This window comes from Oncorhynchus mykiss, chromosome 19, assembly GCF_057628025.1.
Source record: "Oncorhynchus mykiss isolate SJ-2025 chromosome 19, ASM5762802v1, whole genome shotgun sequence".
NCBI lineage: Eukaryota > Metazoa > Chordata > Actinopteri > Salmoniformes > Salmonidae > Oncorhynchus > Oncorhynchus mykiss.
In genome coordinates this window covers 45,829,229-45,845,706 of record NC_143040.1, presented here as the reverse complement: position 1 = coordinate 45,845,706, position 16,478 = coordinate 45,829,229, and the positions used below count along the sequence as shown (strand labels likewise).

At 42.5% G+C, this 16,478-nt stretch overlaps 1 protein-coding gene across 1 annotated transcript in view; it reads left to right on the top strand.

Moving 5' to 3' along the window:
* The window catches only part of LOC110497753 (sprouty-related, EVH1 domain-containing protein 1), a 75,211-nt gene that overhangs the window by 46,362 nt on the left and 12,371 nt on the right, over positions 1-16,478 (top strand). The window contains exon 3 of the mRNA XM_021574093.3: positions 11,156-11,324. Coding sequence (XP_021429768.3) covers positions 11,156-11,324 — 169 coding nt within the window. The remainder of the gene's footprint in view (positions 1-11,155; positions 11,325-16,478) is intronic.

Sequence of the window (16,478 nt, the reverse complement as noted above, 5' to 3'; positions counted from 1 at the left end):
TTTGCGGATACGTGGCTCCTCCCTGCCATGTCACTTCAAGTGTAACTGTCTATTCTGAGCCTGGGCCACTGTGCAACATGGAGCGTGAATATGGTGATGTCACCAATCCCAGTGGCTTGTTAAAGCAGGAGGTCCAACCCGCCGTTTTACTAGAGACAATCCTTCCACCTCAGACTGACACTCATAGTTCCCACCCCGTGTGTGTTTACGCGGTGGGACAGGGCGTGCTCTCGGAGTGTTGTACAGTCAGACCTACAGCACGTCTTCAGTTCAGATGTTTGGGTGGCTCATGTAGTAAAACATGGCTTCCCCGGCTACCACAACAAACACCCCACCATATGTAGGCTGTTTGGGGCATGCCACCCAGTGCCAGGGTGTCAGCTGGCATTACCCACTGTGCCACCAGCAGATTGAGGACACTAGAGAGCGAGAGGGGCACAGAGAAATGCATCGAGGGAAGGAAGAGGGTGAAACATGGGAAGAGTTGGAGCCAGAGAACAAGAGAAAGAAGGGAGCAGTGAAAGAGATGGAGAGGAGGGAAAAAGAGAGAAGGATGAGAGCGAAATGGCCAGTCAAATTGCAAGAGGTAGTGGAACAAAACATTTGACGGAAAGAGAGAAGGAGTGGGAAAGAGAGAGAAGAGGTGGTGACTGCAATGTTTGAGGGGGATCTGGCTATCAGTGCAGTGATGCGGCACAGAGTGTACTGATGAGTCAGCTGGCTCCTGATATAGCCACCAATGGGCCTCCTCTCTCTCTGTTCTCTCTCTGTGGTCTCTCTCTCTTTGTGTGTGTGTGTTAAAGAACACAGCTTTAATTGGCTGCTGAATTATCAGGTCTCAGATTATAACAGTGCTCTCTTTTTAACTACCCACATGTACATACTACCTCAATCAGCCAAACTAACCGGTGTCTGTGTGTAGCCTTGCTACTCTTATTTTCAAATGTCTTTTTACTGTTTTTTTTCTTAATTACCTACACACACACACACGTTTTTTCCACCACACTATTGGTTGGAGCCTGTAAGTAAGCATTTCACTGTAAGGTCTACTACACCTGTTGTAGTCGGCGCACGTGACAAATGAACTTTGATTTGATGTGCGACAAGAAGCTGTCACCTTCCCTCCCTGTAATTGGGCAACTTTGGGGGCATAGTGTAAATAAGAGGACCATGTGTTTTGAAAGATGAGACACTGTGAATTATAATAAATACAGTTTTGATGTCATACGAGCAAGCCAAACACCTGTGAGTCCAAATGGGCTCTTCACATTTCCAAATCATAAAACCCATGTCATATATAGTGTCAACGTTTATGATCACTATGTTTGTACAGTTACAAGATGACGTGTTGTCAAACCCTGGGTTGTTCTGAACAGAGTTGAGCCGTTGTTTGTTCATTGTGAAGAATATTTGGCGCGGCACACGCACCTGAATACACTCATGACCCCTTTCTATATACGCACCAACATTAGTCTGTTTCTCTGAACTGCCTTGTGCAAGCCTAGCACTGTCAGATCCTATTTTAGAACTTAGCTAGTCATGTTGGCAATAGAAAAAGCTTTGAAATCATGCCCGCCTGACCCAGATCGAGATTTTTACTTGACCATTTTTGGATTGCGTAAACTACAAAAGTAATTTGGTGATGCAGGGGAGTGTTTTTAAATGTAACATTTACAAGTGTGCTTGCTCTGCTTCCTCAGCGGCACAGCTAGGAGACCTCAAAACAGTACCTTATAGTTGAAGACTTCTTGTGAGTCATAAGTGCAGTGAAATTGCTTAAGAACTGTGCACATTTTGGAGAGGTGTGTGCCACTTGGAGACTCCAGTTAGCCCTCTCACTCAAACCTTTGTAAATGTTATGTTGCGCCTACCCCACGTTTTCCATGAATAGTCTTATGTTATCCAGAGTATTTTCAGATTTTGTTATCAACAAATGTTGCAAGAAGTACAATAAATAATCAAATCAACAGAGTAATATTTTGATTCAAGTGAAATGTTGCGTACTCACCTTTTGGTCTAATAATGTTCCCATTATCTCCAAATTGTTCCCTTTCAATTGCTACAATGGTTATGCATATGCTTTTCATATTTCTTCCGGAAGAAATGTTTCAATTCCCACAAATGTAAAGGGTTTTAAGCTTTTTGACTCTCAATACATTTCTTTCTCCACTGCTAGATTGAACCTAACTTCCTATTTCTGTCTACTATTTGTGTAGCCTGCCTAATAGGCTACTTTTGTATTGGAGTGTTTTAAGAAAGATAAAAAGTCAATCTTCCTTAACCAATGTAGTTCTTAAAGCTAGAATACTTAGTTAATACTTAGACTTATAAATGAATGTTATTGGGTGTATAGTTATATTCTCCAAGAATCAATGGGTATACATATACACCCCTGCCCCCATATATACAGTGGGGCAAAAAAGTATTTAGTCAGCCACCAATTGTGCAAGTTCTCCCACTTAAAAAGATCTGTAATTTTCATCATAGGTACACTTCAACTATGACAGACGAAATTAGAAATAAAATCCAGAAAATCACATTGTAGGATTTTTTTTATGACTTTATTTGCAAATTATGGTGGAAAATAAGTATTTGGTCACCTACAAGATTTCTGGCTGTCACAGACCTGTAACTTCTTCTTTAAGAGGCTCCTCTGTGCTCCACTCGTTACCTGCATTAATGGCACCTGTTTGAACTTGTTATCAGTATAAAAAACACCTGTCCACAACCTCAAACAGTCACACTCCAAACTCCACTATGGCCAAGACCAAAGAGCTGTCAAAGGACACCAGAAACAAAATTGTAGACCTGCACCAGGCTGGGAAGACTGAATCTGCAATAGGTAAGCAGCTTGGTTTGAAGAAATCAACTATGGGAGCAATTATTAGGAAATGGAAGACAAACAAGACGGTGAGCAAAAATCTCAGAACCACACGGGGGGACCTAGTGAATGACCTGCAGAGAGCTGGGACCAAAGTAACAAAGCCTACCATCAGTAACACACTACGCCGCCAGGGACTCAAATCCTGCAGTGCCAGACATGTCCCCCTGCTTAAGCCAGTACATGTCCAGGCCCGTCTGAAGTTTGCTAGAGAGCATTTGGATGATCCAGAAGAAGATTGGGAGAATGTCATATGGTCAGATGAAACCAAAATATAACTTTTTGGTAAAAACTCAACTCGTCGTGTTTGGAGGACAAAGAATTCTGAGTTGCATCCAAAGAACACCATACCTACTGTGAAGCATGGGGGTGGAAACATCATGCTTTGGGGCTGTTTTTCTGCAAAGGGGCCCGGAAGATTGATCCGTGTAAAGGAAAGAATGAATGGGGCCATGTATCGTGAGATTTTGATGCAAGGGCATTGAAGATGAAACGTGGCTGGGTCTTTCAGCATGACAATGATCCCAAACACACCGCCCGGGCAACGAAGGAGTGGCTTCGTAAGAAGCATTTCAAGGTCCTGGAGTGGCCTAGCCAGTCTCCAGATCTCAACCCCATAGAAAATCTTTGGAAGGAGTTGAAAGTCCATGTTGCCCAGCAACAGCCCCAAAACATCACTGCTCTAGAGGAGATCTGCATGGAGGAATACCAGCAACAATGTGTGAAAACCTTGTGAAGACTTACAGAAAACGTTTGACCTCTGTCATTCCCAACAAAGGGTATATAACAAAGTATTGAGAAACTTTTGTTATTGACCAAATACTTTTTCTCCACCATAATTTGCTAATAAATTCATAAAAAATCCTACAATGTGATTTTCTGGATTTTTTTTTCTCATTTCGTCTGTCATAGTTGAAGTGTACCTATGATGAAAATTACAGGCCTCTCATCTTTTAAGTGGGAGAACTTGCACAATTGGTGGCTGACTAAATACTTTTTTGCCCCACTGTACACTACCGTCCAAAAGTTTGGGGTCACTTAGAAATGTCCTTGTTTTTGAAAGAAAAGCACATTTTCTTGGTCCATTTAAAATAGCATAAAATTGATCAGAAATACAGTGTAGACACTGTTAATGTTGTAAATGACTATTGTAGCTGGAAACAGCAGGGTTTTTTAATAAAATAAAAAAAAAAGTGGAATATCTACGTAGGTGTACAGAGGCCCATTATCAGCAACCATCACTCACTTTAACTGATAAATTAAAACAAATAATAGATCATACGATCTAAGAGGACTCAGCCCCAGGTACTCTGTGCATCGGAAGTTGTTTTTGGAATTCGTTTTTAGCTAGCATTGCTGCTTGGTAGATTACCAAAGGGATACCTGAATGGATGGATGTGGTATCTATCCATCTCTGTGTGGTGTGTGTCTGCTGTTTGGTGTCTGCTCTCACACAGAGAAACAGTCCTGTCCTTTTGATAACATCCCAGAGTGGAATCAGTCCCTCTCCTCCTGTCACAAAAGCCAGAGTGCAACTCTAAACTCCCCAAATCTGTTTAGACCATCTTAATTCCATGAATCCTCTCGCTCCTTACTCATCTCTCACTGTCTTTCCTGATCCCGCTCTCTCTCTCGCTTCCTGTCTCCTATTTTTTTTCTCTCTCTCGCGTCACCTCTCTTCCTCTCGCTCTATCTCCCCTGTGTAGAATGCGTTGTCGTCATTCCTCCTAGTGGAGATACTTCCTCCTCCTCCCGGGCTCACCTTACCCACTCCGGCTCCGCTCAGTCTCGCCTCCCACAATCAGCCCCAGAGGCAGACACCTCTTGCCCCCTCTTCTCTCTCTCCCTCCCTCTATCCCTCAGCAGGCTCTGTGAACACAAGGGCTTAACCCTTACCCCTGTCTTTCTTACTCCTCTCTTTCCCTGGGAGCGACACACACACACCTTGTCTGTTACACACCTGCTAGGCCTGTTGGGAATGTGTTCATGCACTAATGTCATACTCCCTCACTCACAAACTCACCAAATATGTTTCCTTGCCTATTCATGTGACCACAGTCACACACCAGGTATATCACACATCCACATGCTGTCACATACAGCTGCCACGTATGCACTCTTATCAAACATCGACAAAGGTGCACAGGTTGACAGTGATTTAGATAGCGACTGTCATGGTGCAATTAGGGCTAGACTTTCTTTGAATGTTGATTTGTTTTAGGGGTTTCTATAGTATTGTTCTTGCGTTGGTAAGAATATTTCACTTATTTGTTTTATTGATTCATCTCATTTACTAAATACCATCAACACAGATTACCATGTTATAGACTGCTCCCATATAAGGGATTCAAACATGCACATCAAACAGAATGCACAAGTTACCAGGTGTCGTCCCTCCCTTCCCTCTCTGATCCAACCCCAGGTGCACGTGCCCCGTCTCACTCACTTGGCCCTCTTCGTTGTGCACGCTCACACACAACCTCAGACCAATGGCCACCTCATTTCATTTAATCTGCCTTGGGTAGTGGTCACCAACCTTTTCTGTGTCAAGGTCACTTTCCCAGCAAGCTGAGATCTACCACTCAGATTATTTATTTGAACAATACTTTAACAAAAAATTTAACATTAACCTAATATAACCAGTTCTGTAGGAAATAAGGTTTGTGCAGCAGGCCTAATACATTATCACAGCAAATTGGCTATATGCCTGGCCTGCCAATATTGTTATTCTCAGACCATGTTATATATAAAAACTCGAGCTTTGACAACAAAATAGATCAGTTGGTGTAGCAGAGGCACTGTGGAGCATAAATGTAAACAATTAGCGTTCTTATTTTACTGTACTGATGGTACCTGCATCTGATGCCACACAGTGCTTTCAAGACAACTGGGAACTTGGGGGGGACTAGGTCAAATCATGACGTCAGTGATCTTCAGGTCAGAAAGTTGGAGCCTCAATGCAGGGAGCAACAGAGGTTCCGTCTGTCACGACGGGCCCTGCCCTCTACTTCCTTTCCTCCGGGGAGACTGATCAGAGAGAAGGAACACCGTCTTTCACCTGATGGCGAATCTCGAGTCGCACCGCATCTGCCTCATGCACAAATTCATGTTGTTCCTATGACCAGAGAAAGTGAAATATTATTTGATATTAAAATAGAGACGACGAGCTGCTAACAATAATAACGCAGGGCTATCTACACTTGGCTACTCGTTTTATGTTTTGTAATAGTGTTAAATTAAAACTTAAAGTAACTTGTAAAAACAGCAGCTCTTTTCTGTATTCTTTGTCAGTCTCTCTGTGATCATGGTTCTAAAATGAATTCAATCTTACATAGAGGCTAGTATCAAAGTTTGCTGTGGCCAGGTTGTGGAAGCTCTGTATGCATGGAGATTTGAGCTATCTGATTTGGCCAGCGCATTAGGCGCACTCGTTTTAGCCACCGATATCCCAGTCTGCTGGGTAGGCGGAGTTTGTATATTCTGACAAATTAAATGGTTCAAAATGGGAACACTTTTCTTACCTGGTGCGCAGGACTTCTGAATCAAATGCACCTACCGCCAACAGAGCAAGCCTTTATCGTTCGCTTTTCTACAGAAATGTTTGGTGATCGACTAGGAATGCCTTCAAGATCGGCAAGTCGATTGGCGACCACTGGCCCAGGGGAAGGGCTGGAGGCCGTCCAGCACGCTTGATTAATAATGGGCTTTTGGAAGCATCCGACTTTCTGCCACACACTTGCAGTGCCTTCAGAAAGTATTCATACCCCTTGACTTATTCCACATTATGTTGTGTTACAGACTGTATTCTGAATGGATTAAAACAAAAAAATTATCTTACCCGATAATGACAGTGAAAACATGTTTAGAAATGTTGTATTGAAAAATTAAATACAGAAATATCTAATTTACACAAGTATTCACACCCCTGAGTCAACACATGCTAGAATCACCTTTGGCAGTGATTCCAGCTGTGAATTTTTCTGGGTAAGTCTCTAAGATCTTTGCACGCCTGGATTGTACAATATTTGCACATTAGCCTTTTTAAAATTCTTCAAGCTCTGTCAAGTTGGTTGTTGATTATTGCTAGACAGTCATATTCAAGTCTTGCCATAGATTTTCTGGACGATTTAAGTCAAAACTGTAACTGAACATTCAATGTTGCCTTGGTACGCAACTCCAGTATATATTTGGCCTTGTGTTTTAGGTTATTGTCAGGGTTGTGTTCGAGACCACCTAAAGCGGTAGCGATTCCAGACCAAGACCGGAGCAAATCGAGTCCGAGCCAAGAACGGAGGGGGGAGCCGAGAGCGATTTAAGACCGAGAGGGGTCCGAGACTAATTCAAGACCATGATTGTAATTTTGTCAAATCACCACCATAATAAGAGTTAAAAATGCCCACTAATTCTGTGCTCATATTTCAGAATGACAAAAAATGCAGTGAAAATAGAGCCACTCTACAAAATATTACTAACCTCAACACACAATGGGCCTTCTACACCTTCAGATAAGGGCTATGAATTTATGAAATAGTAATTATAGCACTATAGCAATTATAATTACATTATTTTCAATTATGTTCTGAATTAATCTCTTACGTTTTTATTGGAAAGGAAATGGTTAACACTGAAGAGGAGAAAAAAAAGATCTGATTTTAAAGATTTTTCTTTGCTGTTCTCTGGGGAGATCAATCTAGCTAGCAAAGTCAGCCATTGGCTAGGCCATCAAAAATTAGATTAAGGCATTTGCCATTCAACTATATTAGGGCAACATTTTGGACTGACAGTTGAATCATCCAATCACATTTTGACTTAATGGATGGGAACATTTTTACAAAACCATATGGAAACTTCTGCCTTCTTGAAGGCCAACATAGTCACAGCTCCAAATACAAGCAGTAGTCTTCCCACGGTCTAGCCAGTCAGAGCTACAGTAGCCCTTTTGTACAACAAGCCATTTGCCTCATGGGCCTGCCATCATTCACTTTGAACTGGACTGTGTGTTTACAGGCAGTTGCAACAGTGCGACTTTAGATCACTTGAAACCATTTGCCAAAAGCCACAAAATACTTCTGAATGGATTTCTGCAAATATGTAAACACCGCCAGAGTCCTCTTACATTTGGGAACTTTACAGTCCTATTGATCAAGCAAGCATGAAAAGGTAGTCGCTCTCTCTCTCTGTTATGCAAATAAACAACAAGGTCAACAACTAATGCTAGCCAGAGCAAGCTAAAATCTAACGAAGGAACATTATATAAACCCTCAAACTTTTTCAGCTAGTTGGCCGTCAAAATTGCATTGATAAACGATGGGGAATTGTAGCCGCCTCATTCTTCTGCAGCTTGCCTGCCAATGCATGCTTGTCCCAACCAAGCGAACTGGCTAAAGTTGGCTAGCTTCCAGACACAAATGAGAGCACACTTCACTGACAATTTTACTCTCCGTAACAGAGCTGGTAATCTAGAGCGTTCTTGACTAACTATATTATTATTTTTGTCTACGTTTACTGACACTGGTCATATTCAACAAGTGTTACGCGTTTGTAAATTCATCAATTGTTTTCCGCTCTGGCACACTCAGACGAGAGTGCTCTGAAATTGGGGTAGATAGCCAGAGTGAATTAGCCAACGCAAGAGATGCTAAATGAATAACAGTTGTTCAAGTTCTTGCTAGCTAACCAAATGACTCCTGCATCTCTAGCTGCATATAGACACTGAAAGCTTGAGGGGAAAAGGTTGGTCACTCAACTACTCCTCCAATGGCATGACATCCTCCTAGCAGCTAACTAACGTTAAGCTCCGTGTTTTTAGCTTGCTACATAAATAGATACGCTAGCCTATTAGCCACGTTATGACTGACTTGTGATCATTGCCCTTGCTAGTTTGATTGTATTGACATTCCCAGACTTAGTTATATTCTTCCGTTTTTGTCCAGAATTTTGAGTCACTAAAAACAGTGCATCACATCCCGAATGCAGACAGCAAACAATGCCAGCTGTGATTTACAACCTGATAGCAATATTTTTGGGACGATCATGAATTGAACCAGATCCATCTATTCTGCCAACAATGCCTTAATGTACGTCATGGAACTTTGAGTCAAATAGATCCCATTTTTAAAACCTCTTATAAAGTTGGTGTTGTAGCTTAAACTGGGAATTGAATATTTTTTGACTGATATTATGATTGTCTGTTTGTTTCATATCTGCAAAGTAGTTTAAACTAATTAAGAAGTGAATTAAGAAGTGAAAATACACAATACCCACTGAAAGAAAGTAAGTGTAGGGCCTATACGTGTGTATATAGCCTCCACTACATCACTGGCCCTTTGTGTTTTACAAAAAGTGCACTCTCCTACATGAGTGTGCTGGTATTAGGGTTGCTGTCCTTTCAGAATCACCAACCTGTCACACACTGAAGGTCATAGGTACACCACTGTGCTAACCTGTCACACACTGAAGGTCATAGGTTCGCCACTGTGAAAACATGTTTGCAATAGATATAAAGGATGTTAAGAATACTTTATTAATGTTTAAAGAAAGGAGTGTATATATTTGGGCTCGAAAGTGATTTTATGTGCTTTCTGAATGGAAGCTGATCATTTTGTTTTTTACTACTCTGGTCTCTGGAAGAAATTACGAGTCCTCACTGTCCTACACAGAGACCAGACCGAGACATGTCTCAAGTACTACAACACTGGTTATTGTCCTGCTGGAAGGTGAATTTGTCTCCCAGTGTCTGTTGGAAAGCAGACTGAACCAGGTCTTCCAGGATTCTGCCTCTGCTTAGCTCTATTCTGAATTTAAAATAAAAACATGTAACTCCCTAGGCTTCCGGATGACAAGTATACGCATACCATGCTGCAGCCACCACCATGCTTGAAAATATGAGGAGTGGTACTCTGATGTGTTGGATTTGCCCCCCAAAAAACATTTTATATTCAAGACATAAAGTACATTTCTTTGACACATTTTTGTACTTTAGTGACTTATTGTAAACAGGATGTATGTTTTTATACTGTACAGGCTTCTTTTCACTCTGTCATTTATTGTGGAGTAACTACATTGTTGTTGATCCATACTCAGTTGTGTCCTATCACAGCCATTCAACTCTTAACTGTTTTTTAAAATCACCATTTGCCTCATGGTGAAATCCCTGAGCGGTTTCCTTCCTCTCTGGCAACTGAGTTAGGAAGGATGCCTACATCTTTGTCGTGACTGGGTGTATTGATACACCATCCGAAGTGTAATTGGTAACTTCACCATGCTCAAAAGAATAATAATGCTTTTTATTTTTTTTACCCATCTACCAATAGGCACCGCCCTTTGTGAGGCATTGGAAAACCTCCCTGATCTTTGTGGTTGGATCTGTGTTTGAAATTCAATGCTCGACTGAGGGACCTTACAATTATCTGTATGTGTGGGATACAGAGATGAGGTAGTCATAAAAAAAATGTTAAACAAAAATGTCAAGATTTGTGAATACTTTCTGAAGGCTCTGTAGTTTCTGTGGATGCCTGCAAAACTTACCCCCCTCTACTGCTTTATCATAATTTGTAATTAAACCCCATTTATGTTATGTGTTTTACACATTTATGAGGGGGGGGGGGGGGGGGGAGATGTCTAAAATGATTTTTGGACTTGTTTATATTTTTCCGAAGTTTCATAACCAGTGTCGGGACAGGACTGGGGCTTTTCTTTCTCCACTTGTTTCGTTTTTCGGTGTTGTATTTGAACGAGACAATTATGCGTCTTAGGGTGAGGAGTAAGATGGCGGTTAATGTCTGTTCCTCAAAGGCTCCCTCGGACAGGGATAAATAACGAAGTTTCCACTTAGTGATTTTACACTCCTCTCAAGATGGATTTCTACTTAAAGAGAGAGACTGCAAGATTCTGGCAATTCAGACATTTTTCTACTAACCTCGAGTCAGGTGAACTTGTGGATACTGTTTTCTTTGCCCATGTGTGCAGTGTGATGGTAGAGGTCGTTTTGCAAGCCAATGCTAATTAGCGTTAGCGCAATGACGAAGTCCACAGGTACCTTGTACAGTAGCATAAAACCTTAGAATCTCGCAGTATCCCTTTAACCATGAATGGCTTTGCTTATTGGATATATACATTATTTGGGGGTTTTCTTCTGCTTCTGGAGATAGCTAGACTAGATTGTGATCTGTGTGCTTCTGTATCATATTATTTTTTGCATTAAAGTTGTGGGACCAACGTTTTACTATCTGGGAACTTCAAGTCACTAACAGAGATTTTCGTCTGTGTGGTCAGGTTGTTCTGGAGTGTATTCTAAAGAAGGACCTGGTCTACAACAAGGTCAACCCCATATTCCACCATTGGAGGATCAACGACAAGAAGTTTGGCCTGACCTTCCAGCGTCCTGCCGATGCCAGGGCCTTTGATAGAGGGATCCGCAGGGCCATCGAGGACATCAACCAAGGTGGGTTAGGAAGAATCCCTGAGCTTTTGTTCACCTCAGTTCAGTACAGTCTCACCTCACGGAACTTGTGCTTTTGTAGACTCCTTTCCTTTGACATTATGCGTGTGTCTGTTTGTATGAATTAGTGTGTGTGTGTGTGTGTCTGTTTGTATGAATTAGTGTGTGTGTCTGTTTGTATGAATTAGTGTGTGTGTGTGTGTGTGAGAAAGTGTACATTTCTGCGTGTGATTCTATGTTGGTTTATATCTGGCGTGTAATGGTTGACCTGTTCTCCAGGTGGTTGATGCATAGCATTGATTAGCTGTGACAACTTCCCCTGCTCCCTGCTCACTCACCCATGATTGGCCCTCCTATCTTATCTTTGCCAGTTGTGAAGGAGATAAGGGCACCACTTCCTGTACAGACTGGCAGCCTAGACAGTTGAGTTAGAGGATAGGGGCAGTCTCAAAATTGCAGCAGTCTGTGTCTGGTGAAATTTGGAGTTTGGGCTTTAAGATAGGTGGAGTTTGGAATAGGCTAGGTGGAGTTTGGAATAGGCTAGGTGGAGTTTGGAATAGGCTAGGTGGAGTTTGGAATAGGCTAGGTGGAGTTTGGAATAGGCTAGGTGGAGTTTGGAATAGGCTAGGTGGAGTTTGGAATAGGCTAGGTGGAGTTTGGAATAGGCTAGGTGGAGTTTGGAATAGGCTAGGTGGAGTTTGGAATAGGCTAGGTGGAGTTTGGAATAGGCTAGGTGGAGTTTGGAATAGGCTAGGTGGAGTTTGGAATAGGCTAGGTGGAGTTTGGAATAGGCTAGGTGGAGTTTGGAATAGGCTAGGTGGAGTTTGGAATAGGCTAGGTGGAGTTTGGAATAGGCTAGGTGGAGTTTGGAATAGCGGAGTCCCCACTTCCAGAAGTTGGGTTGAAAATATCCCTAAAAAAACGGTAACCACTTTCTACCGACTCCGCTGAGAGTGAGGCTTGCATTGTGAGAGATGGGCTGAGGATAGGCTAGGTTACCATGGTTGTTGATGTGCTGAACCTGGGATAGGCTAGATTAACATGGTTGTTAATGGGCAGGAGCTGGACTAGGCTAACCTGGTTGTTGGTGGGCAGAAGCTGGGCTAGGCTAACCTGGTTTTTGCTAGGCCAACCTGGTTACAGATGGGCTGAGGCTAGTGTAGGCCGGGCTAAGTGTTTGGAGATGGGCAGATGTTAATACAGCAGCTCGGGGCTCTGATAAGAGTTTCCAGTAGAGGTAGTGCCAGAGGTAGCAACGGCATCCAATTAGCAGGAGAGGCGCCAGCTCAGCAATCTGCCATCCAGCCTCCTGGCCTGTGTTACTCAAGACTCAAACCTGGCTTGGGTGCTATGGATACCTCCTCCACCTCCTGGCCCTGTAGACCTGGGGGGGAAACTGATGGGGTCTAACAACATGAAAAAGGGTTGCTAGCCTATACCAAAATATGTATGTAACTCTATCTCAAAATGTCTTAGGTACTGATAAACCAGTAGAAGTAACAGTCAATACTAGTGTATTAGCAGAAATATTATTGCTGTAAATTAGCACACATGCCTATGCCTTTGGTCTTGTCAGGAATGGCTGTATAATAAGAGTGCTGCCTGGCTCCCAGTGCCTGTTCTACTCTGCTCCTCTCCTCCCTGTATCCTCTGTTGTGTTCTGTCTTCCTCTGTATTCCTCCAGTGTTGTGTAATGCCTCTCCTCCACACAGGCAGGTTCCTCTGTATTCCCGTTGCATCGCTCTGTTGCCGGACTGCAGTGTGTGTGTGTGTTTGAGTGTGTGTGTGTGTGTGTGTCTCTCAACCTTGCAGTCCTCTGTTGCCATGACAACGGTGGGTACATGGTTCAGGCAGCTCCATGGCCCAGCACTGGCAGAGTCGTGCTGCAGAAAGTCTCTGTCTCAATGTGCTACAGACAGACGTTTGGCCAAGCCATCAATGTAAATAAGAATTTGTTCTTAATAGACGTGCCTGGAAAAATAAAGGTTAGGGAAAAAATAACATTAACAATGGACAGAGACTGACACAAAGATACACGCACACTGTTGAATGCTTCCGCAGTTTGATTCTGCTACGTTTCCACCCGACAGTCTTCTTCTCTAAACTAGAGACGGAGAGACAGACAGATGCCTGGTTTCTCCTGCTGCTTGCCTGGCTTCTCCTGCTGCTTGCCTGGTTTGTTTTAAATGAGATCTTGGTGATCCTAATTAAGTGAACTGGGAGTCTTAAAAGAGCCTCTTGATGCCGTAGGTACAAACAGTTTCCTCTTCGTCCGTCCCAGTGGAAAGGAGCTAATCTCTGTTTTCTACACTACTGCCAACATTTAACTTTGGACAAATTTTCTTTCCCCCAACATTTCAATCAAAGCTTGTTTTTAGACATGTTGTTGTTAAGAGTTGGGTACAAGTTCAACAGTACTATTACTTACACTGAATAAATATATAAACGTATAACATGTAAAGTGTTTCATGAGCTAAAATAAAAGATCCCAGAAATGTTCCATACACACAAAAAGCTTATTTCCCTCAAATGTTGTGCACATATTTGTTTACATCCCTGTTATTGACCATTTATCTTTTGCCAAGATAATTCATCCACCTGAAAGGTGTGGCATATCAAGAAGCTGATTAAACAGCATGATCATTACACAGTTGCACTTTTTGCTGGGGACAAAAAAGGCCACTCTAAAATGTGCAGTTTTTCACAACACAATGCCACAAACGTCTCAAGTTTCGAGTGACCGTGCAATTGACATGCTGACTGCAGGTATGTCCACCAGAGCTGTTGCCTGAGAATTTCATGTTCATTTCTCTACCATAAGCCGCCTCCAACATCACTTTAGAGAATTTGGCAGTACGTCCAACTGGCCTCAACTGCAGACCACGTATAACCACGCCAGCCCAGGACCTCCACATTCTGCTTCTTCACCTGCGGGATCTTGTGAGACCAGCCAACTTGACAGCTGATGGGGCTTGACAACTGTGAGGCTGGCACAAGCAAGTCATTTCTGTACAAACTGTCAAATTGTCTCAGGGAAGCTCATCTGCATGCTCAGTGTCCTCACCAGGGTTTTGACCTGACTGCAGTTAGGTGTCGTAACTGACTTCAGTGGACAAATTCTCACCTTCGATGGCCACTGGCACGCTGTAGAAGTGTGCTCTTCACGGATGAATCCCGGTATCATCTGTACCGGCAGATGGCAGACCACGTGTATGGCGTTGTGTGGGCGAGCGGTTTTCTGATGTCAACGTTGTGAAACAAGTGCCCATGGTGGGGTTATGGTATGGGCAGGCATAAAACAATTGCATCTTCTCGATGGCAATTTGAATGCACATAGCAACTGTGACGAGATCCTGAGGCCCGTTGTTGTGCCATTCATCCGCTGCCATCACGTCATGTTTAAGCATGATAATGCACGGCCCCATGTCTCAAGAATCTGTACACAATTCCTGGAAGTTGAAAATGTCCCTCTCTTCCGTTGCCTGCATACTCACCAGACACCCATTGAGCATGTGTGGGATGCTCTGGATCGACGCGCACGACATCGTGTTCCAGTTTCCTTCGATATCCAGCAACTTTGCACAGCCATTGAAGAGGAGTGGGACAACATTCCACAGGCCACAATCAACAACCTGATCAACTCAGTGAAGGAGATGTGTTGCACTGCATGAGGCAAATAGTGGTCACACCAGATACTGACTGGTTTTCTGATCCAAGCCCTTACCTTTTTTTTAAGGTATCTGTGACCAACAGATGCATATCTGTGTTAGAGGTTATGATTTTTCAACACCGATACCGATTGTAGGACCAAAAAAAGCCGATACTGATTAATCAGCCAATTTATTTTATTTATTTGTAATAATGACAATTACATCAATACTGAATGAACACTTATTTTAACTTAATATAATACATCCAATAAATAATGAAACATGTTCAATTTGGTTTAAATAATGCAAAAATAAAAAAGTGCAATATATGCCATGTAAGAAAGCTAACATTTAAGTTCCTTGCTCAGAACATGAGAACATATGAAAGCTGGTGGTTCCTTTTAACAGTTTTTTAGGTTGCAGTTATTATGGGACTTTCTCTCTATACCATTTGTATTTCATTAACCTTTGACTATTGGATGTTCTTATAGGCACATTAGTATTGCCAGTATAGCTTCCATCCCTCACCTCGCTCCTCCCTGGGCTCGAACCAGGAACACAACGACAACAGCCACCCTCGAAGCAGCGTTACCCATGCAGAGCAAGGGGAACAACCACTCCAAGTCTCAGAGCGAGTGACGTTTGAAACACTATTAGCGCGCACCCCACCTGGTTCGAGCCATTTCACATCGGTTACACACGCCTTATCTCGGGAGTTGATAGGCTTGAAGTCATAAACAGCTGCTGGCAAACGCGCAAAAGTGCTGTTTGAATTAATGCTTACGTGCCTGCTGGTGCCTACCACCGCTCAGTCAGACTGCTCTATCGAATCATACTTAGTTATAACATGATAACACACAGAAATACGAGCCTTAGGTCATTAATATGGCCGAATCCGGAAACTATCATCTCGAAAACAAGACGTTTATTCTTTCATTGAAATACGGGACCGTTCCGTATTTATCTAACGGGTGGCATCAATAAGTCTAAATATTCCTGTTACATTGCACAACCTTCAATGTTATGTCATAATTACGTAACATTCTGGCAAATTAGGCGGCCCAAACTGTTGCATATACACTAACTCTGCGCGCAATGAACGCAAGAGAAGTGACACAATTTCACCTGGTTAATATTGCCTGCTAACCTGGATTTCTTTTAGCTAAATATGCATTTTTAAAAATATATACTTCTGTGTATTGATTTTAAGAAAGGCATTGATGTTTATGGTTAGGTACACATTGGAGCAACAATACGCACCGCATCGACTATATGCAACGCAGGACACGCTAGATAAACTAGTAATATCATCAACCATGTGTAGTTAACTAGTGGTTATGATTGATTGATTGTTTTTTATAAGATAAATGTAATGCTAGCTAGCAACTTACCTTGGCTTACTGCATTCGCCTAACAGGCAGTCTTCTCGTGGAGTGCAATGAGAGGCAGGTAGTTGGAATAGTTAACTGTAAGTTTGCAAGATTGAATCCCCCGAGCTGACATGGTA